Raw genomic sequence first — 24448 nt, forward strand, 5'->3', positions numbered from 1 at the left:
CTTTTAATGTTCAGCACCTGATTCTCAAAGTGGAGTTATTCCAAACACTATAATGAAAATAAAATTATTTTTTTCTACCTTTGTTGTCTGGTGACTTTGTTTCTCTGATCATGCTGGCCCAGTATCTGATTCTGCTGCTCTCTATCTGTTCCCTTGACTCCGTTTCCAGGGCTTCCTTTCCATTTATTTCTTTTCTTTCCTCCTTTCTTCTTCATTTCTGGTCCTCTGCAGACTTGACTGTACAGTGGATCCAGCTTCTGCCTATTTTCTCCATCCATGTGCAGTTTCTCTCCTCACTTCCTTTTCCCTCATCTAATCTCCTTCCTCTATCTTCCCTCCATGTCCAGCATTTCTTCTCTCTCCCTTCCCTCCCCTCCATCCATGTCCTGAAACTCTCCTCTCTCCCCTGTCCTCCTCTATCCATCCATACCCAGCAATTCTCTTCTCTCCCCTGCCCCCCTACCCATCCATGCCCAGCAATTGTCTTCTCTCCTCTGCCCCCCTCTATCCATCCATGCCCAGCGATTCTCCTCCCTCCCCTGCCCTCCCCTCCTGCTCCCATCCATACCCAGCGATTCTCCTCCCTCCTCTGCCCTTCCCTCCCACTCCCATCCATGTCCAGCGATTCTCCTCCCTCCCCTGCCCTTCCCTCCCGCTCCCATCCATGTCCAGCAATTCTCCTCCCTCCCCTGCCCTTCCCGCCCGCTCCCATCTCATGTCCAGCGATTTTCCTCCCTCCCCCGCCCTCCCCTCCTGCTCCCATCTATGTCCAATGATTTTCCTCCCTCCCCTGCCCTCCCCTCCCGTTTCCATCCATGTCCAATGATTTTCCTCCCTCCCCTGCCCTCCCCTCCCGTTTCCATCCATGTCCAATGATTTTCCTCCCTCCCCTGCCCTCCCCTCCCGCTCCCATCTCATGTCCAGCGATTCTCCTCCCTCCCCTGCCCTCCCCTCCCGCTCCCAAACATGCCCAGCGATTGCCCTTCGCCCCCACCGTCCCCTCCCGCTCCCATCCATCTTTTTTAAATACCTCCTCGCCGTTGAAGCGCCGCGTTAAAGTCCTGCTGCCCGTCTCTAGCTTTCCCTCCCTGTTTGCTGCAGTTCGCGTGAACTTCGTGCCCTTAGTCCCGTATGATGTCAGAAGGCGGGACTAAGGGCACAAAGTTCTCGCGAACTACAGCAAATGGAGGAAAAGCTTGGGCAGCAGCAGCAGGGCTTTAACGCGGCGCTTCAACGGCAAGGAGGTATTTAAAAAAGATGGATGGGAGCGGGAGGGGACGGTGGGGGCGAAGGGCAATCGCTGGGCATGTTTGGGAGCGGGAGGGGAGGTAAGCATGGCGCCCTCCTGCCATGCTTACCTCCTGCAATGGATCCGGCTCGCCCCAAACAACAACCGGCTCGCAAGAGCTGTCAAAATTTAACAAGCGGCTCTTGCGAGCCGGAGCGAGCCGGCTCCAGCACACCACTGGATACAAGTGTACCAGAAATGATAAATCGTAGTATTGGTAGTAGTACCAAATAAATAAATAATGTTGTGGAGAGAACTTTATAGGTTTAGAGTGGCATTGTCAATATGACTTCTAAATCAGATTTTGGACATTTTGTGAAAAACGTCCAAACATCCAGTAGCGAACATGGCTATTTTCAAACTAGAAAAACATCAACGCTTTGTTTCATAACTGGCCATTTGCTAGACATTTTTGTGCTCAGTTTATCTATCTTTTAGGACCATTAAAAAATATGTCCAAGGAAAAAATGCACAAAAACAAGCCACTGGGTGTAAGTGGGGGGAGGGGGGCCAGCATTCCTAGTAGACCGGCCACATAGATGTCCCAGCAGAATACTGCAATGGACTTCAAATAAATGACCCCAGGTACACATCTCGGCATTACCCTCTTATATTGAATGATGAGCCCTCCAAAACTAACCAAAAGCCTATTGTGCCCAACTGTACATTACTACAATAGCCCTTATGCCTGCAGGTGTCACTTTTATGTAGGTACAATAGGTATTTAGTGTTTTTTTTTGAGTGATCTTACGTTCCATCACAAGTGTACCAGTTAGAGTTGCTTGCTTCTCTAATAGGACCTGCCATAACATCTAAAGCTGTTATACAAGCGGTTTTTTGCTTTGTTCCATTATGGCAGAAAAACGTCCAAGTTTTGGGAACACCAAATCCTGCCCCCAACATGCCCTCCCCCCCCCCCCCCTTGTGATTTAGATGCATTTCCTCAAATCCAATTTCAAAAATAGTGATTTGGATGTTTTTCTAATGCCACTTTATGACATTTGTGAGACATTTTCTGTTTTGAAAATGAGCCTCTTAGTGTGGGAGGTTGAGGTCCTAAATTCTTAGAGAGTTAAACATTGGACAGAAGCTTATTGCTTATGGTTTGTTCAATATAACCACTTGGCTGTATATTATAGCTACTGTAATATCCTGGCTGTATGTTCTATAATTCAATAAAGTTGATTTTTCATTTTAAAAAACTCACCATAAATAGAATAGAATATAGTGAACTCCAAAGGACACTGCAGAAATAAAGAGGAGACCAAATCACTCTGAAAAATGACAAAAAAACCCAACCAGCTACCACTGTATTTCTAGTATTTCAAAATCTATTCATGATACACCTAGACAAGTGCCTTGGACAAGAAAACTAGACGTGAACAGCACCCATTATCCAGCACAGCTGTAGTTGGAGATTAATATAAAACATGATCTGTGCTACAGAACTCTCTTCAAGCTGATTTTCCTAGAATCTCAAACAAAATAAAAAAGGTGTCAATCAGATGTCTTGGTTTTCTGCACTCTTTTTATAAAGATTCTTCCCATTTAAAGAGTGACTACTGTTGAATTGTTTAAAGATTGCAGGCGGAAAGATTTTAGACTTACTGGAAAACATACGTTGATTTGAAAGTTCAGACTGTGTATTTTGTTTTCCATCCCTACCCAAAACATAACCCCAGGCAATAGTTTTCCACAAACTAATGAAAAAATGTCTGTCTTTTTTCTACCTACTCCAATCTGTTCTAGTTTTCTGATCTGCAGATGGGATGCTAAGAATCGTCCTGTTTACTTTTTTATTTTTTTGCCTTATTTATGCATTAGGTGAACACTTTACAGAACTGGCTAGCAGAATTTAATATATGGCTTCCACCGGCTGAAGCCCTTCCTGCTGACAATAACCCAGAAGAGATTCAGCCACGATTCTTCAAGGTCCACATCCTGAATGATGAGCACAAGTAGGTATTCTTAACTTTACCTGCTAACATTTTCTTCTGATAACATTCCTCCCTTTCAATCTTATTGCCTCTTTTCTGTTGAGCAGCAGAGGCATAGCCAGGCACCAAGTTTTGGCTCAGGCCTGCCCAAAATTGGGTGTGAACGACAACCCCACCCTTTGCCACCACCAGCCCAGCATCTCTCCATCCCCCCCCCCCCCCCCCAGTACCTTTAAATCCTTTAGGTCTTTGCTGGCAGCAGCTCATTCTCCTTGCTTTCTCCAACTCCGAGCCTTCCCTCTGATGCAACTTCCTGATCCAGCAAACAGAAAGTTGCATCAGAGGGAAAGTTTAGGTTGCCGCAAGCAGGGGGAATGTGTTGCTGCCAGCAAACAACTAAAGAATTTGAAGGTACGGGGGGGGGGGGGGTCAGGAGAGTGGAGTTGTGACCCCCTCAATCTCTTGGAGGTAAAGATGTGTGGAGTCTTCATCTGGTGGGGCTTGGGGATCCCCGCCTGTCATATTGCTGCTGGGTGGGCTTGTGCCCACCTTGGCCCACTCGTGGCTCTTCCACTGTTGAGCAGTAAGATAAGAGTCCCTTTAAATGTTAAAGCCTGCAACTAAGTGGGAAAATGTGGGATATAAATGTGTTAAATAAATATGACAATAAGAACCACTTTAGAACAGATCTACACCCCTGTTGCCACTGCATTATAAAGGGCTTTATTGCATTACCAGATTTTGGTGTGCTGGGAATTGGTTTCCTGTTCAGTTGACCAATCATTTTCTTTCACTTTCTATTTTTTATTCTCATTTATCCTCTAACCCTTGATCTGTCCATCTGTAATTGTAATGATTCCTGTGACTGCCACTTTCCAAATAGAGCCCAAGCTCCCTATTTCTTTCTTCTACACAGTTTCTTCCTTTCCTCTGCAAAGTACTGCAGTGATCTCAGGTGATTAATCCCTCTACAGAGCTTATGCAATGTCATTAAACCAGCTTGAAGTTTTATAATGTGTTTTATGCAGCTTGCCATACAGACAGCTATTAGAGGTTCTGGTATGGCCAGCTGTAGAGGCCCTGTGGAGAGCAGGAAATGTTGTTGTTTTTTTCTTTTCACTCATGTGCTTCCATCCCCTCTCCTTGCCTACTGGTTCTTAGCCCTAAAAAAAAGAAGGCTATAGGGTGAGACTGGAAACAACAGCATGGGAGAGTGAAGTACTTCTCAGCATCTTCTAATACTTTACCACTGGTGTGTACAGCATTATTTTTAAACATCTTGTGGGAGTGGAGATGAGAGAAAATTGTGAAAACAAAAGTGAATGGGAGAGAGAGCAAACGAGGAAAGAGGGTGGGCAGAAAAGGGGACTGAACAGGTAGGAGAGAGCAGAGAGTGAGGGAAGTATATGGGGAGGAGGCGCTATGATACTCTCTTAAGAAGAAAATCTGGGGCCCTGTGTAGAAGAAGGAGGAAGGTGTACATCCAGACTTGAAATAGATACAATCGCCTGCAAAGGAGAAGAGGGAAAGGGAAGATGACTTTGGATATGGGAGAATGGGGAAAAAAGAGATGAGGCATGAGATTGCTCTGCATTTTCTAGTGTACACATAGGTGGCAGGAATGGCTATTTAAATGCAGATAAACCTAGAAGATGATATAGGGCAAATTGACAAACTAAAGAGGACCAAATCACATGGCCATGCCATGAAAGAGCTCAACTTAAACTGTAGATCTATTATTAGTATCTTTAACCTATAACTAAAATTGTGTGTTAACTAAATATTGGAGGGTGACCAACGTAATGCCAGTATTTTTAAAAGGGTTCTAGGGTGATCCAGGAAATAGACTGGTGAGCCTGACATCAGTGCTAGGCAAAATAGTAGAAACTATTAATTCTAAAGAACAAAATTAGAGAACACATGGTCATGGTTTAATGCGACAAAGCCAACATGGATTTAGCCAACTGTTTAAGTACATACCAGACTATCCTATTTTGAGGAATTATAAAATACAAAAACCTAAATATAAAAAAATCTCAATGTATAACTAAATAACTAGATAACAAAATTGTGACTATAGTGCTCAGATCAAAAAGTGTTTACTTGCTGACTTGGAGCAGGCAACACCCAAACCCATCATAGTACCAGTTCTAAAATGTCAAGTAACTGTTGAACTTGAAGATAATTTACACTTATCTGCAGTCATAAGACCTCCAAATTCATCTTTGGTACTGAAAGGAAACAATAATCAAATGATATTCCAAATCAGGTGAAAGCCGGCTCTAAGTGGAAAAAAACTATAGTGTAGCTATAAGTCCAATCATCGTCCCAGAAATAGTGCTTCCATCATAGAATATAATCTCAAAAAAGTTGAACATCTCTGTCCTCAACATGAACCCATGTTTCACTAGTGCTTCTTCAGGAGGGTATAAAATCAATCCTAAAAGAAATCCAAAAATACTAAATGAAAAGTAACTCTAAAATCACAAAATCTCTGAAAACATATTTTCAAAATTTGGCAAAATTCAAGTTATTAATGCATAATACTCAATTCAAAACCTTTCTTACAGCAGCTTACCAGGCTTGGGTAAATCAACAAGCTTTACTGACTTGGAAGGGGCATAATTGAAAGGCGCCGGCCATCTCTATGGGTGGCCGGCGCCGGCACCACAAGCGGGCGGAGCGAACTGTATTTTTGAAAAAGATGGCTGGCCATTTTTTTCTTCGCTAATACAGTTGGGCCCGGCCAAATGTCAGAGTTCGCCGGGTTTGAGATGGCCTGCATTGTTTTTCGGCCATAATGGAAAAAAATGCAGGCGATCTCAAACCCGGCGAAATGCAAGGCATTTGGTTTTGGGAGGAGCCAGCATTTGTAGTGCACTGGCCTCCCTGACATGCCAGGACACCAACCGGGCATCCTAGGGGGCACTTCTAAAAATTAAAAAATAAATAAATAATAGCTCCCAGGTGCATAGCTCCCTTCCCTTGGTTGTTTAGCCCCACAAATCCCCCCCCCCCCCAAAACCCACTCCCCACAACTCTACACCATTACCAAAGCCCTAAGGGGTGAAGGGGGACACCTACATGTGGGTACAGTGGGTTTTGGGGGGTTTTGGAGGGCTCAACATTTACCACCACAAGTGTAACAGGTAGGGGGGGATGGGCCTGGTTCCGCCTGTCTGAAGTGCACTGCACCCACTAAAAACTGCTCCAGGGACTTGCATACTGCTATCAGGGAACTGGGTATGACATTTGAGGCTGGCATAGAAGCTGGCAAAAAAGTTTTTTGGGGGGTTTTCTTTTTGGGTGGGAGGGGGTTGATGACCACTGGGGGGGGAGTAAGGGGAGGTGATCCCCGATTCCCTCCGGTGGTCATCTGGTCAGTTGGCACACTTTTTTGAAAATTGGTCGTGAGAAAAAAGGGACCAAGTAAAGCCGCCGAAATGCTCGTCAAGCCTGGCTTTTTTTTCCCCCATTATCGGGCAAAGCCGGCCATCTCGTGAGTACGCCCCCGTCCCACCCCTGTCCTGCCTTTACTACCCTACCGACACGCTCCCTTGATGTTTTGCCGGCTCCGCGACGGAAAGCAGTTGAACCCGGCCAAAATCGGCTTTCGATAATACCGATTTCGCCGGGTTCAGGAGATCGCTGGCCATCTCCCGATTTGTGTCGGAGGATGGCTGGCGATGACTTTCGGGCGATGACTTTCGAAAATGAGCTGGATAGTAACATAGTAAATGACAGCAGATAAAGACCTTTACATAACCATAAAAAAGCGCCAACTACTTAAAAGTGTGATGCTAGCTGACATTCAACTCTGAATGGACAATTTTACTCCATTCAAATTGCTATCCATTCATTATATTTATATAAACCTTTAGTTTGAACTGTATCCCACAAACATATCATTTGTTGCTCTTAATAATATATGGGATATGTCACCTCCATATTTGATATCAATCTCCATATCTACCTTAATAGCAGTTTATGCACTTTTCTTCCAGGAACTTAGCCAAATCTTTTCAAAACACAGATACATAAATTACTGTTACCACATACTCCGGCAGTGAGTTCCATAAGGTGTAAATAAAAGTGAGCCAGTGTAACTGGGTTTTCAGCTCTTGAGGAAATTAAAAAGCCATGGGATAGCAGGCAATGTCCTATTGAGGGGATGGGATAAAGGATACTTAAAAAAAAAATGACAAAACATGGAGTGGGATTAAGTGGTCGGTTTTGTTAAGAAAGGTGAATACTTGAGTATTGTAGAGATCTGTACGTACTGACTGATGCTTTTATAAAGGACTTTGAAATAGGAACAGTAAGTGAGGTGATCACATTTGCAGATGACACGCAATTATTTAAAGTTGTGAAATCAAAAGTGCATTGTGAGAAATTGGAAGAGAAAATTGTGAAATTAGTATAGTTTTTATAGTTTATTGGATTTAGTATACTGCTTTTTGCAGGTAGCATCAAAGCGGTGTACAGTAGTTAAAATAAATGTGGTATAGGAAAGTTAAAAACAAGAAGAAAGAGAGGTTACATAGAATTACATAAAATACTGTTGTTCCAAGGAGGGGAAGAGCATACTGTAGGGAGTGATTAAAAAGCAATGAAAATAGGTGAGTCTTCAAGGAGGACTTAAATCGTGGGTAAAATGCTTCAAGACAGAGGTATTTAGGAAGAGAATTCCAGAGAGAGAGAGATCAATGTAGAACATTGCAAAAGAGAGGGTGGACTTGAGGTGAGTGTAGGACACGGGAGAGAGGAAAAGTCGTTCATCTTCCAGAGAGCAGAGAGTATGGGAAGGGGGTGTAAGGCATTATTAGGGAAGAAAGGTAGGAAGGACTAATTGTCACGTATACACAGCAGGAACCTAGGTTTGTGAGCCCTTGGGCCACTGCCGAGGAGCGGCAGCGGCAGGAGAATCACCCCAACACCAGATAAGGCAGACCAGAACTGGAACACAGTGGACTGGAGCAAGGCTTCACCTACACTTGGCCACCTTTCACCAAGAGTTGAGCTCTGGGCTTCAGGCGGCCGGTAGGACAAGGCAGGACACAGCAGCAGGCTGACAAATAACAGGAACACTAGAAACACGCTGGGTTCCAGGAAAAACAGCAGGCAAACGAACAATCCAGAAACAAGCCAGGTCAGGGCAGGCTGTAGACAGAAGAATAGTCCAATAAACAATCCAGGTCTGGGCAGGCGGCAGGCAGAAGAACAGTCCAATAAACAATCCGGGTCTGGGCAGGCGGCAGGCAGAAGAATAGTCCAAAAAACAAGCAGAGTAAAAGTCACCAACACGAAAAGCACAAAGGCACTGCAACAACTCACACCAAAGGAACGCCTCTGAAGAACACTGTTGCAAGGCAACTAGGAACCTTACCAGGTGGTTAATAAAGGCAGGTCACAAGGGAGTTCACCAGGTATGGGTGCTGCTTGGTTCCAAAAAACTCCCAAAACAATCTGGAGAGCTGGAAGATCCGGACCGGACCAGCATATCTTCTGGAACATGGGAAACGGTAAACCATCACTTTGCAGCATTCCCCAGGTCTAAACCCCGGGGACCGAGGTGACTGCGAGCCAGGGACCTGGGCACAACGGTGACACTAATAGCGTCTTGTGGGTTAAAGTGAGGCCCTTGAATATTATCACCAACTACCGGCTGGCAGCATCTATCCCACTGGTAGTCAAACTGATGGAAAGCATGGTAACCAAACAACTTACCAACTACTTAAACAAATTCTCAATACTAGACGAATCACAGTCTGGATTTCGCCCTAACCACAGCACCGAAACAGTAATAATTACCCTCCTAACCAAATTCAAATAAGAAATTGCAGTAGGCAAAAGCTTACTTCTACAATTCGATATGTCAAGCTCGTTCGACATGGTTAACCATAGAATACTACTAAACATCCCAGATTACTTCGGGATTGGTGGAAGTGCACTCAGCTGGATCAAGGGCTTCTAATCCACCAGAACTTATCAAGTTAAATCAAATTCGAAAATATCATCACCATGGAATACAGACTGCGGTGTACCCCAAGGTTCACCACTATCTCCGATCCTATTCAACCTAATGATGACCCCACTAGCCACATCCCTATCCAACCAAGGACTTAACCCCTACATATACGCAGATGATATCATGGTGGTTGGGAGGTGGGGATAGTGCTGGGCAGACTTATACGGTCTGTGCCAGAGCCGGTGGTGGGAGGCGGGGCTGGTGGTTGGGAGGCGGGGATAGTGCTGGGCAGACTTATACGGTCTGTACCCTGAAAAAGACAGGTACAAATCAAGGTAAGGTATACACAAAAAATGGCACATGTGAGTTTATCTTGTTGGGCAGACTGGGTGGACCATGCAGGTCTTTTTCTGCCGTCATCTACTATGTTACTATGTTATGATATACATCCCCTTCAAACATGACCCAACAGAAATTACCAATGAAACCAAACTCAGCCTGCAAACTCATGGGCGGATGCATTCCAACTAAAACTAAACTCAGAGAAAACACACTGTCTCATCCTCACATCCCAATACAACACAAACAAACCCAACAATATTAACACCCCAGACTATACCCTCCCTGTTTCTGACAGCCTAAAAATTCTCAGAGTTACCATCGACCGAAACCTCACGAAACCCAATCGAAAACTACAACAAGGAAAATGTTCCAATCAATGTGGAAGCTCAAACGAATAAAACCTTTCTTCCCGAGGGCAACATTTCGCAACTTGGTACAATCAATGGTACTAAGCCACCTAGACTATTGTAATGCAATCTATGCGGGATGCAAAGAACAAATCTTAAAGAAACTCCAAACGCGCAAAACACCACAGCCAGACTTATTTTGGGAAAAATGAAATATGAAAGTGCCAAACCCCTACGCGAAAAACTACATTGGCTCCCGATCAAAGAACATATTGCCTTTAAAATCTGTACTCTAGTTCATAAAATCATCTACGACGAGACTCCAGGATACATGACAGACCTCATTGACCTACCAGCCAGAAACACTACAAGATCAACATGCAGCTACTTAAACCTCCATCACCCAAGCTGCAAAGGTCTTAAATATAAATCAACCTATGCATCCAGCTTCTCCTTTATAAGCACGCAACTATGGAACACATTACCAAACGCCTTGAAAACAACGCACGACCTATCAAACTTTCGGAAATCACTAAAAACTAACTTATTCAAAAAGGCATACCCTAATGACCCAACTTAAATGCCTCGATCCTGCAACACAACAAAACTAATACTCGAACTGGACACAACTGAACCCTTCCTTCTTATTTCCTAATGTGTCTGTCATACATGAACCTTTTACAGTGTCACTCTATCTGTTATACCGGAATTGGCAATTGCCATCACGGTTACTATGTAAGCCACATTGAGCCCTCAAATAGGTGGGAAAATGTGGGATACAAATGCAATAAATAAATAATATTATCCAATAGCAAACAGCCAGTGATATTGTTTTAAAAGAGGGGAAACGTGATCAGAACATCTGACATGACAAAGAATTCTGATAGCTAGATTTTGAACCGATTGGAGTCGTCGTAGGAGGGTCAGAGGGAGTCCAGCATATACGATGTAACAGTCATCAAGCTTTGAAATCACTAAGGCTAGTAAAACAGTGATCTGTGATGACTGATCCAAGAATAGGTGTATTGAATGAAATTATCTTGGGGCAAAGAAACAAGGATTAACAAGGACGTTTTACCTGTGATTGAAAGGAAGCTTACAGTCAATGATAACTCCAAGATATTAGAATTAGAAGCTGGAAATTAGTTGTAAGGTGGAACCACAGAAGGAAAGTGCTATAGTTGGAATGGGAAGATGACCAATGATCTAACAGCCCACTGTTTTTGAATGATTAAAGACAAGATAATTGTCAGGTAGTCATTTTGAGATTGCAGCAAGTGCAAGTTGAAGGGATGAAACATTAGGGGTGGACAGATTAGTGTAGTGAACTATAAGAATATCATCAGTGTAGAAATAGGCGGGTAACCATGTTCCTGGATCAGAGAAGCCAGAGTACTCAGAAAAATGTTGAATAGAAGAGGGACAAGAATGGAGCCCTGAGGGACTTCACAGGACAGGGGAAAGGGAAGTGAGGTAGGGGTAACCACTGTAAAGGATCTGTCGATTAAAAATGAAGTGAGCCATTCCAAGACTTTGTCAATGATATGAAGGTGATGCAGTAAAAGAGAGGTCGACTAAGTCAAACGCTGTTATAAAATCCAAAGAGACTAACAGGGCAATTCTTCCCCTGTCTAATGCTGAATATAGTTCACTAAGAAGACCAGCAATGATTGTTTTTGTGCTATGTCCATTTCTGAACCCTCATTGCTGTGGATGAAGAATATGCATGTCTGCAACAAATTGGGAAAATAGACATCCAAATGGCAGATGAAGTTTAATGTGGACAAGTGTAAATTGATCATGTGAATAGGAATGAATAGCCTAGTGGTTAGAGCATTGGGTTTAACATTCAGGGGAGCCAGGTTCAAATCTCACTGCTGCTGCAAGTCCCTTAACCCTCCATTGCCTCAGGTACAAAATTAGATTGTGAGCCGTCCAGGGATATGGAAATACCTGATGTACCTGAGTGTAACTCACCTTGAGCTACTACTGGAAAAGGTGTGTGCTAAATCCAATTAAATTAATTTAATTATAGCTACAAGATGCAAGGTTCCACATTGGGAGTGACCGCCCAGGAAAAGGATCTAGGCATCTCTGTGAAGCAGTATATTGAAATTATCTGCTTAGTTTGCAGTGGCAGCCCCCAAAAAAGGCAAACAATGTTAGAAATTCTTAGGAAAGGACTAGAGAATATAACAAAGAATATCATATTGCCTCTGTTTTGCTCCATGGTAGAACTTCACCTTGAGTATTGTGTGCAATTCTGGTTGCCGCATCTCAAAAAAGATGTGGCAGAGTTAGTAAAAATACAGAGAAGAAGACCAAAATGATAAAGGGATTAGGGTTCTTCCGCTTGGAGAAGAAATGGCTGAGGGGGAGATATGATAGAGGTCTATAAAATCCTGAATGGAGTGGAACAGGCAAAGATAAATCAATTGTTTACACTTTCAAAATTACAAAGACTAGGGAACATGTTATAAAGTTACCAAGTAGTACATTTAAAATATTTTTTCACTGAACACACACAAGCTCTGGAATTTATTGCTTGAGGATATTGGAAAAGCAATTAGTGTAACTGAGTTAAAGGCTTGGACAAGTTCTAGGAGAAAAGTCCATTATCAGTTGTTACTGTAAACAGAAAAGCTACTGCTTATTCTTGGGAGTAAAGGGAGTAAGCGCACGGAATCTTGCTACTTTTTGGGATCCTGCCATGCACTTGTGATCTGCAAAAGACCACTGTTGGAAACAGGATACTAGGCACTTGGGCAAGTGCCATCAAAGTAGATCAGTTGGGGGGGGGGGGGTGTTATCAATTTGGGCTACTTTTAAGATGGGTTATTTTACAAGTCATATTATTTTAGCACAGGGTTTCATTGCATAAAATGAGACCCTGTGTTAAGATGACTTGTGATAAAATAACCATTTATAACAGTTGCCTACTTTGATAACTCCCCCCCCCCTTAGTGTTTTTGTCTTCTGCCTACCACCTTGATGTCACATACTCGCAGAAAAAGCATATTGGTGTCTTCATGGCAATGTATGGCACTGTCCTATGTACCAGACAATTCTGAGTGATTTTCCAGTCTGCCTCCTTTCTAATCTTTAGGCGAACAAAACTTAAATTTGTGTGATTCCCTATTAGAAATAAAACTGTCAAAAAGAGCTGGGCATCCCTTCTCTAAAGCCTGTCATTGTCACTATCGCCTTAACATGATGCGTCTTTACCTGGGGAATGGCAGGTGCCACCTTTGCTGCATTCTTTGTTTGAGGAGAGAGGTGTGGTAGCCCTGTTAGTCCACTCTTAAAGGTTATCAATAGAAATCAAACAAAATAAAACATGGAAAAGAAAATATAATGATACCTTTTTTATTGGACATAACTTAATACATTTCTCGATTAGCTTTCAAAGCTTGCCCTTCTTCATCAGATCGGAAATAAGCAAATGTGGTAGCTGATAGTATATATAAGTGAAACATCCAAGCATTTCATTGACAGTCTAGCAGGGTGGGGGTAGGTAGGAGGTATGCATGGGGACATCAAAGCATTTCATTGATAGTCTAACAGGATGGGTGTGGGTAGGTGAGAGGAGGGTGATAAACAGAGAAATACAACTTTATAGTTTATAATGGGCTAGAAAATCCAGATCCTTGTTAAGTCCTGTCTGTTGGGTGTCAAAATATTCAATCATTCTGACTTCAAAGGTCTTACATTCCTGTATTGTTTTAAAGTTACCTTTCAGGATTTTTACTGTGAAATCACTAGTACAGTGTTCTGGTCTTGTAAAGTGCTGGCCCACAGGGGTGGGAACCTGACTGGCACCAGCATGTTATGTCTATGTAAATTAAATCTTGTCTTAAGCATCTGGCCTGTTTCTCCAATATAGCATCCTTCGTTACATTTTTTACACTGAATGATATATACCACATTGGAAGATGAGCATGTGAAAGATTCCTTTATGTTGAATATTTTTCCTTTGTGAATGACTGTGCTATATTGGAGAAACAGGCCAGATGCTTAAGACAAGATTTAATTTACATAGACATAACATGAAGAAAGCTGGTACCAGTCAGGTTCCCACCCCTGTGGGCCAGCACTTTACAAGACCAGAACACTGCACCAGTGATTTCACAGTAAGAGTCCTGAAAGGTAACTTTAAAACAATACAGGAACGTAAGACATTTGAAGTCAGAATGATTGAATATTTTGACACCCAACAGACAGGACTTAACAAGGATCTGAGTTTTCTAACCCATTATAAACCATAAAGTTGTATTTCTCTGTTTATCACCCTCCTCTCACCTACCACCCATCCTGTTAGACTATCAATGAAATGCTTTGATGTCCCTATGCATACCTCCTACCCACCCCCACCCTGCTAGACTGTCAATGAAATGCTTGGATGTTTCACTTATATATACTATCAGCTACCACATTTGCTTATTTCCGATCTGACGAAGAAGGGCAACCTTCGAAAGCTAATCGAGAAATGTATTAAGTTATGTCCAGTAAAAAAGGTATCATCTTATTTTCTTTTCCATGTTTTATTTGTTTGATTTCTATTGATAACCTTTGTTTGAGGAAGAAGAGGCCATTAGGATTGACCCGGGCAGTTTCTTGAAGTTCTAAACTCTGTATTGAGATGAGTCTTGAAGGGTTAGTCACATGACTTAGTAGCTTGTTCTGTCCACTGTCATGGAGGTGACATGAGATGTAGTCCTCTCCAGAGCTGATATACTCTGATCTATATTGAAAAGTGGGAGAACAATTTTCTACTGTCAGAATAGCCCTCTCTGGTAAGGAGGTGGTACTGCAGAGCTCAACCTTGTCAGAAAATTTCCTTTCAGATCCTTGTTCTTGAATAACTGGGATCATTTTTCTTGGGAAAATTACAGTGTATTGTGAGTAGGTAATATAGAAAGATTAGTAAAAATCCCTCTTCCTCAAAAATATAATGAATTGAAGCATATATCTTATTGCTGTGTGTTCATCCACAGGACGACAGCTGCCCGAGCCAAAGTGGTGAATGACTGGGTAACTGATGGTGGTGTGTTGTTGATGGGTTACGAGATGTATCGCCTGCTCTCACTCAAGAAATCGTTCACAACTGGAAGGAAGAAAAAAACAAAGAAACAGGCGGGTCCAGTGATTATCGACTTGGATGAAGAAGACCGGCAACAGGAACTTTTAAAAGGTACAAAATATATACAAGAGGGCAGCTGTCTTAAATCACCTGATACTATATGTACTCACTTTTTTAATGCAATTATTCAAATGACAAAACTAGCAAACAAACTTGTACAGCAAAACCCTGAAAATAAAGAAATACTGATAATCATATCGGCAGTTATCTAAAAGGTAACATTATTTATTTATTACATTTGTACCACACGCTTTCCTGCTCATCGCAGGCTCAATGCGGCTTACATAGTAACAAGAGAATACAATCTATAGTAAACGAATCAACAAAGGGGGTATGTGATAGGACAAATGAACAAGGAGTAAATGGGATAGAAGAGGTATGAGAAAAAGGATAGGGATAGGTAAGGCGGTGGGGCGATTAAAGAGAAGATGGGAAGAGCATGGAGGATAAGAAGGTTGGTAGGAGATATTTCTGAGTCATTGTAGATAGTGGTTATTTGAACCGGTAGATAGATGGTTTGCTTATGTTTGTTTATGATCGGTCAAGTCACTTGGGTAAACCTCTTTGAATTGATGGGTTTTCAATTGTTTCCTAAAGGGAAGGTATTCATTAATTGACAGAATGTATCTAGGTAGAGCATTCCAGAGTTGGGATCCCAGGAAGGAGAAGTTAGATGCATGGTAGGTTTTGTACTTTAGTCTTTTGTAGTTGGGAAGGTGAAAGTTAAGGTATTTACAAACATTTTCTCTGGCACTACCAATCTTATTGAGGAGAAAAGGAAAAATATATTACTTTTAAAGTAAGGAAAAACAAGTATTGCTGCTGTTAGAAACAAAAGAGAAGCATGAACTTAAAAGTGTGTTATATAGTGATCCTGGGTTGGTTGCCTCACTATGCTCTTTGTTACCAAGTAGGTAGGGTCCCAGAAAACATATTTAGAGGATTAGTAAACAATAATACATTTACAGGGCAATCTAAGATGGAAAGTAGCCCCCAACTGAAGAACCCCGGGGCACATCAAAAGGAACTGCCTCTGGCATTTCTGGGACTCTAGATAAATCTGGAAAAACATAGATCTTGATGTAAACACAGAAGAACACAGTCTTCGCAAATTCAAAATCACAAAGAGCACAGCAAAGATGACTCAAGGATAAAGACTTGAGACGATGTAGGAAAAGTCCAGATTTATTATGTAGCTCAATACAGTAGTCCAAATTGATAATATAACTCAATGAGATTCGACACGGTTGTGTTTTGGCCAACTGGCCTGCCTCAGGAGTCTTTATGGTCTAAATTAAAATACATAAAGAAGCATATTTATACATGTACAAGCAAATAAAACTAAATTTATAACACAACCATATAAATTTGCAGGCATTCAAGAAACATAAAAATCAAAAGTCATGTATACACAGAAAATATAACATGTTGTTAGATCTAAAAATATAGAAGTATATAAATGAAATAAAAGATGTAATGTATAATAATCATCCTAAAGAGCTACGGATTGGCCCCATTCCTGCCTGCCTCTCAATATGTCTTTTCGCCCAACCATTAACTCCTACATTAGGGGGTAGGAGTAAAAGGCAGCTCTTGTTTCAGTAAAAAAAAGGGAGCCCTCTGCTGTCCATAGAGGAGAGCTGCTGTTTCCGTCTGTCTCCTATCAGCCAGCCATAACCAACTGCAGGGTTCGTGATCCTTGGAGCCAGCCTACCTGTACTTTGTTCTCCGCTGCCTACCATAACCAACTGCAGGGTTCGTGATCCTTGGAGCCAGCCTACCTGTACTTTGTTCTCCGTGGCCTATCTCGTCCGTGTTGTTCCAGGCTGCCCGGTGTCCTGCTTCAACGGCGACAAAGTTTCGGTGCTACTCAGTAGCGGGGGCTCCTCAATGACTCTGTCCTCTGTGTAGCTAATACTGCATGGTCAGCTGTCTCTTGGTCTGATCACTACCAACTAAGGTTTGCACTCCGCTGGCGGAAGAATAGGCATCCACTTCCCGTACCGCCTACCACTTACTATACAAGAGGGGAAGTTGACCTCAAATCATTTTGGGAGCAAATTTATGGGTGTGCCTGGCATGCAAATGCAGACTCCTTTGATTACCTCACTCGTTGGGAGAACCGGTGTCAATGCATCTTAGATGGACTTGCACCTTTGCAACTTAAATCCTCCTTCCACCGCAAATCTAAAGCTTGGTTTACTCTTGAACTTAAAGCGCTAAAACAACAAACTAGGCAACTGGAAAGAGCTTGGTAACATAGTAACATAGTAGATGATGGCAGAAAAAGACCTGCACGGTCCATCTAGTCTGCCCACGATAAACTCATATGTGTATACCTTACCTTGATTTGTACCTGTCTTTTTCAGGGCACAGACCGTATAAGTCTGTGCAGCAGTATTTCCCGCCTCCCAACCACCAGTCCCGCCTCCCATCACCGGCTCCTGCACAGACCCCGTATAAGTCTGCCCTCCCCCATCCTAGCCTCTCAACCACCAACCCCTCTTCCCCCCGCCACCCAATTTCAGCTAAGCTTCTGTGGATCCATTCCTTCTGGTATAAGTCTAAAGGCGACCGCACCTTGTCAGCTTGGAAGCTCTCACTTCACACTTACAAATATGCAATCAAACAGGCCAAAAGAGCTTTCTACCAGAAAAAAATTCAAACGGCTATGTTGGATGCTCGGAAGCTCTACCGTCAGCTGAATTCCTTACTTGACACCACCCCAGTTACTTCACCAAGTGAGGGCATGCCATCAGCGATCCAGTTGGCCAACCATTTCAGGGAAAAAAATCCTTCTACTTCGGAACTTGCTTCCTGTATGCTCCTCGAGCGCTGCTGACTTCCTTCAAGGCCTTGCGCCCACACATGGCCCTTGCCCAGCTGACCATCATTGGTCCACCTTTGAGCCAGTCACATCCGAGAGGGTCTCTCTGGCCCTTCGCAAATTTTCACATATGCACTGCAAGCTGGATATCTGCCCTAACTACCTGCTGCAATCGGCGCTGGAATGTTTTGTTGCTGACTTTAACATCCTACCTTAACTACATGCTCCAGCGCGGGCGCTTCCCCGTTAATCACAGCCATATTCTCCTGACACCAATCCCGAAGAACCTGAAGTGTGAGCCTAGTATTAATAACTACCACCCTGTCGCTACTATCCCGTTGCTTGTCAAGACTAGAATTCTTAGCTTTCTGATTATTTGGACAAATTTTTGATTCTTCATGCCTCCCAATCTGGATTCTGACCTCACCACAGTACCGAGACAGTACTGGTTACTCTCCTGTCCAACTTTAGAAAGGAGCTGTCTTTTGGAAAAAACATCTTACTTCTCCAGTTTGATATGTCGAGCGCGTTCGACATGGTTGACCACAATCTCCTCCTTATATTACTAGCTGAAAATGGTGTTGGGGGTATTGTCTTGGATTGGTTCCGGGAATTTCTGTCTTGCCGATCCTATCGGGTCAAAGTCCAGCCCTCTGTTTCACCATCCTGGAGATCTCGTTGTGGGGTTCCTCAAGGCTCACCCCTTTCGCCTACCCTGTTCAACATCATGCTGATACCTCTAGCAACAGCCCTTCACAACCATGGCCTGAATCCCTACATCTATGCTGACGATGTGACTATCTACATCCCCTTCCGGTCTTCCATAGCCGAAATCTCAGCTGAAATTCAGAACAGTCTCGCCATCATGGTCAATTGGGCTAACACATTCAAGTTTACGCTTAATCAGGAAAAAACGCAGTGCCTCATCCTCTCCTCCCAGTTCAACAAGTCTATACCAGGCAGAGTTACTGCGCAGAACTTTTCCATTCCTGTCGCAGCAAGTTTGAAACTCCTTGGGGTCATTCTGGATCCCCATTTGACTCTTGAGCTTCAAGTCTCGTCAATTACGAAGTGAATGTTCCTGTCCATGAGGTCCCTTAGGCGTATCAAGCAGTACCTTCCATTTGCCTTACTCAGGACACTAATCCATTCCCTCGTCTTGAGCCATTTTGACTACTGCAATGGAATTTACACCGGTTGTAAGGAGCACACCCTTAAGAAACTCCAGATAGCGCAGAACACGGCAGCGAGGCTGCTATTTGGCAAATCTCGATTTGAGGCAGCAGCGCCCCTTTGTGAGAAGCTCCACTGGCTCCTGATCAAAAAACGGATTGAATTCAAAGTCTGTGCTCTTACCCACAAGAATGTATATGGGGACGCTCCAGCCTACATGTTCAGCTTGATCGACCTCCCGCCCAGAAATTCCGTGCAGTCATCCCGCACCTATCTCAATCTCCACTTTCCTAACTGCAGGAACTTAAGATACAAGCTGCTCTTTGCCTCTTCATTTTACTTCCAGTGTCCCTGTTATTGGAATGCTGCCATCAACATTAAAAGAAACTGCTGATCACAGTCTATTCAAGAAATCCCTGAAGACCTACCTCCTCAGCTGCTTGATCTTCTACATCTCCGCCTTTCTTTCCCCTGCTGTTTCCCTCCCTTCCCCTCATCTACTTTATTCTCTGCTTTGCACTAGTGCTATTATGTTGTACTTTTCACCTAACATTGTAAGCCGCATAGAGCCTGCCTTGGTGGGATTTTGCGGGATATAAATGTTCACAATAAATAAATAATAAGAGAATATTGCAATAAAAATAAGAGAATGTTATAATTAAAATTATTATACAGGAACGAAAAGTGACAAAAAGTGGAGGAGTAGCCTAGTGGTTAGTGCAGTGGACTTTGATCCTGGGGAACTGAGTTCGATTCCCACTGCAGCTCCTTGTGACTCCGGGCAAGTCACTTAACCCTCCATTGCCCCTGGTACAAAATAAGTACCTGAATATATGTAAACCGCTTTGAATGTAGTTGCAAAAACCTCAGAAAGGCGGTATATCAAGTCCCATTTCCCTTTCCCTTTCAAAACCCAAAAATGATAAATTCTAACATTTATAATACTTCATTAGCATGATTGGGTAAATAAATATAAAAACCACATATTTAAAAACATAATAATTAAAGAAATAGTGTGTCTAGTAGATGTTAATACCACCATCACTAATCAAGGACCAATTAGCTAAGCTTCACCCCTATGAGTTAACAGAATTTTTAATTAAACACTGAGGCATTTTAAATTTAAAGATAGGTCAAACGAATAACTGCAAAGTATATCAGAACAACAAGGAACCTATACTCGTCAACAAAAATGATGGTTTAAAAACAAAAATATATGTACTTGGGTTAATATCCATACATAGTATTTAGCAATATGAAGACACATACTTTAGATTTACTTGAAAGAGAAATTGTACTTAATATATGCTGAAAAAGTAAAATATAACGTGTGGGTTAATATCTCTGGCAATTATATCTCCCATACGGGATCTAAATATTTGTGTGCCTCTCGAATTGTCCATGGAAAAAGTCTGTGCCTATTGATCTGCTACCAGATAAAAACATTGTATGTGGAGCTCTGATAAACAAGAAAAACAAAATATAATGATATACTGCCATGTTAGAGTAGTAATAATGAACCTCTCAACATTCTAATAAATGTTCAAAAGAAATATGTACACTCTTGATCAAATGAATGGGGATCAACCAGCTATGGTTGGAAATAAGTTAAAATCAAAAAACTATTAATGTATGAAAAAGAGGGGATCAACCAGACATGAGGAGAAATGAGTAAAAATCAAAAAGCCATTAGTATATGGAAAAGAGGGAAATACAAAAGCCTTTACAATATAAAAATGCTCAAGTGTACGGCATAAAAAATGTATGTTAAATAATCTTGTGTGGCGGGGAATTTTAAAAATATAGACTGACTGCAGTGAACTGTGAAAAACTAAGTGAGGTGAACATACTAATCAAAACAATTACGTTTCGCTATATTAAAGATTACAACTACATAAAAATGATTATGAATGTGAAAATGTAAAAAGTCTTTATGATATGGAAAAACTCAAGTATGTGGCGTGAAATTTTTTTTGCTAAACTGTCTTGTGTGATGGGAAATTTAAAGAATATGGTCTGACTGCAATGTACTGTGGAAAACTAAATAGCAATATGGACACCAATCAAAATAATTATGTTTCGCTATGCTAAAGATTGCAACTGCGTAAGAGCAATTTTTGAGTATAAGTGATGTAATCTATTGATGTGTGTGAAGAAGAAAGCTGTGATTGAATCCAAAACATTTTAGAGAAAACCTTTGGTTGAAATTATCACTATGATGGTAAATGAGTTTGGTATAAGGAATTCCACTCCTTTTATAAAAAAAAAAGCGAGAGATGAAAACTGGCAGAGTAAAATGAGTGTGTTGTTGCGGTAAATGACGTCATAAACGGGTACATTATATATATATATATATATATATATATATTATATAGTATAAACCAAAATTGGGATATTATGTCTTTATTTTAAAACTGCTTGAACATAAAAAGCGATTGAGAGATATGGGACCATGATATGTGGAACAACTCTATACCAAAAATATATTTTAAAACCGTAATAACATAAATCTCTTCTATGTCCGAGAAAATGTAAAATACTTACACGCCAACTAAAATAGTAAGATATATGAAATGACTATGCTTGTGAAGAAAAATATTCTAATGGTTAAAGTAACTGCTTACCAATGCTCGAGAGAATACGTTGTGCAGGGTTGGCAATAGATAGTCGCCTTTTCAAAATGTCAAACAGAGAGAAGTAGAAGTGTCACTGTATTTATACCTATGTAGTGACATATACAATTGCGTCATCAAAATAATTACCATACATAAGGTGATGGAGGAAGATACTATATTAAAGAACTGATAAGGAACCTCTGATTATAACTGTATAATATTTTACAGTTAATGTTTCAAGATGAGGCCATTATTACAAGCTGAAATATGGTCATCGGCCTCAATAATTGGTGGCTAAAGACATAGCTTAATTCAGGACTGATGTGAGCTAAACCCATTGGATATAAGAAACAAAACACTGTGCTTAAAAGTATGCGAGGGAGAAATTAAACTCAGACCATAAGAATATTAAAAAATTTAAATATATATATATATATATATATATATATATATATATATATATATATATATATATAATGTATATACAAAGGAAGGAACTAGATAATGCTGTGATGTCAAAAAGGTATTTGTAATCTTTCTATATTGTCAAAAAAAGGGAAATGGGACTTGATATACTGCCTTTCTGAGATTTTTGCAACTACATTCAAAGTGGTTTACATACATTTAGGTACTTATTTTGTACCAGGGACAATGGAGGGTTAAGTGACTTGCCCAGAGTCACAAGGAGCTGCAGTGGGAATCAAACTCAGTTCCCCAGGATCAAAGTCCACTGCACTAACCACTAGGCTACAGGGAATTTATCTGGAGCAGACAGATCAGGGGCAGACCGATCTTATACCCCTGAGAAAATATGTTTATCAGTGGTTTACAAAAATGAAATAAAGAGTTAGTGAAAAAGAGTATGTATATATGTGGAAAACATAAGAAATTGAACTATTATAAATAAAATAAAAATGTATAGTAGTATGAGTTAAAGTATGTGTACAAATTAAGGTTATGAATCATTGAATGCACTACATTTGAAGTCTGTCAGATAACATACTTAAAAAATGAGGAATGTTGTTTTGACATATTTGTTTAGATTACATTGGGTGTACCTGTGTTAAGGTTAAAAATACAGCGTTGTTCTTCCTTCAATAATGCTGCTTCTAAATTTCCTCCTCTCCATTTTGTTTTAATCTGTTTAATTACAAAGAATTTTAGATCTTCAGTTGTGTGGTTCTTTTTGTACCAATGTGGTACTAAAGGTGCAGACTGTATATTTCTACTGATACATGACCTATGCTGTGTGAGCCTGGTTTTCAACATTCTTTTTGTTTTGCCCACATATAAAAGCTCACAAGGGCAAACGATAACATAAATCACATTAGAAGAAGTGCAATCTGTTGAATGTTTTATCCAATAGGTCTTGTGTGTAGCTGTATGTATGAATTTCTTTATCACTAAACTGTGTGTACAGATGGTACATTTTCCACATGTAGTGTGGCCTCTGTGGGGCCCTTGTTCTATGGTAACATTGGGTAATGTTGAGGGTACAAGCCATTCTTTCAGATTTCTATTCCTTGCATGTGCTATGATAGGAGAAGGGTTCGATTGAACATAATAGGAAAGAGCATAAGGAATGACAAGTCAAATGCACAGCGCTGAGAAGGCAGAGAGAGACTTTGAAAAGACAATTGTATTAGAGACAAAAAACACATAATAAAAATTATTTTAGGTATGTTAGAAGCAAGAAGCCAGTAAAAGAATCAGTTGGACCGTTAGATAATGAGGGGTAAAAGGGACACTCAGGGAAGACAAGGCCATAGCGGAGAGATTAAATGTATTGTTTGCTTTGGTCTTCACTGAGGAAGATGTAGGGGAGATGCCAGTGCCAGAAATGAGGAAGATGTGGGGGAGATGCCAGTGCCAGAAATGGCAGTAATCAGTGCTGGTAAGCCAGAGAAACTGAAACACATTTCTGTAAACTGGATGATCTAATGGGGCAATTTGATAAATGAAAGAGCAGCAAATTGCCTGGACCAGGCGGTATACATCCCAGAGTACTGATAGAACTGAAAAATTAGCTATTGTCAGTAATATTAAATTTATCTTTAAAATCAAGCATGGTACTGGAAAATTGGAGGTTGACCAATGTAGTGGAGTGGGGAAGGGGTTGGGTCAGCAAGGATGAAGTAGGCAAGCATGGAGAGATGACAGTGGTGGGGGAGAGACCCAAGCTAGGATGTTCATCTGTCCTCAGTGTAGCTGCCGGCAAAAAGGGGGAAGAGCAGGCAGACATGTCAGGAAGTAAGGGGGAGAGGGTGGACAAATGGATGAAAGTTGGCCAAAGTGGGGGGAGGGGGGGGATAGGATTAGGAAGATAATATATGGAAGAGAAGCTGAGGGGGAGGTGGATACGAGAGGGGTTGATGGAGGAAAGAAGTTAAAAATGGTGAGGGGAGATAACCTAAGATTTAGCAGCCTTAATGTACAGGGCATAAATGTGCCAGTGAAAAGGGAGCTCCTGTTTAAGGTACCAGAATCGGGACAGGAATGGGATGGTTTGTGACGAGCACAGACTGGACATGAAATCACATAGTTGCATACATCCCTTTTCAACTGAGGCCACCAATAGGCCCTAGAAATGAGCTCCAAAATCCCCTGTATCCCATTTCAGTACCTTGTCCCAAAGTTGCTTGGGCACCACCATCTTGCCCAGGGGAACTGGTGTGGTCATTGCTGCCTGAATCTTAGCAGGATCTAGGGTGCTCTGAAGGTCAGCGCTCTCCTTGGCTATTTCCTTGGATTGGGAGAGGGCGTCAGCCTGGACATTCTTTTCGACTGAACGAAATACCATATTAAAGTCAA

The 24448-nt window shown here is 41.6% G+C and overlaps 1 protein-coding gene across 4 annotated transcripts in view; it reads left to right on the top strand.

The window, feature by feature from the left end:
* The window catches only part of RAD54L2 (RAD54 like 2), a 430539-nt gene that overhangs the window by 213456 nt on the left and 192635 nt on the right, over positions 1 to 24448 (top strand). For all 4 annotated transcript variants that reach the window (XM_030205506.1, XM_030205503.1, XM_030205505.1 and 1 more), the window contains exons 8-9: positions 3113 to 3246; positions 14877 to 15073. In XM_030205506.1, the coding sequence (XP_030061366.1) occupies positions 3113 to 3246; positions 14877 to 15073 (331 nt within the window). The remainder of the gene's footprint in view (positions 1 to 3112; positions 3247 to 14876; positions 15074 to 24448) is intronic.

The sequence above is a fragment of the Microcaecilia unicolor genome, chromosome 6 (genome assembly GCF_901765095.1).
Source record: "Microcaecilia unicolor chromosome 6, aMicUni1.1, whole genome shotgun sequence".
Taxonomy (NCBI): Eukaryota; Metazoa; Chordata; class Amphibia; order Gymnophiona; family Siphonopidae; genus Microcaecilia; species Microcaecilia unicolor.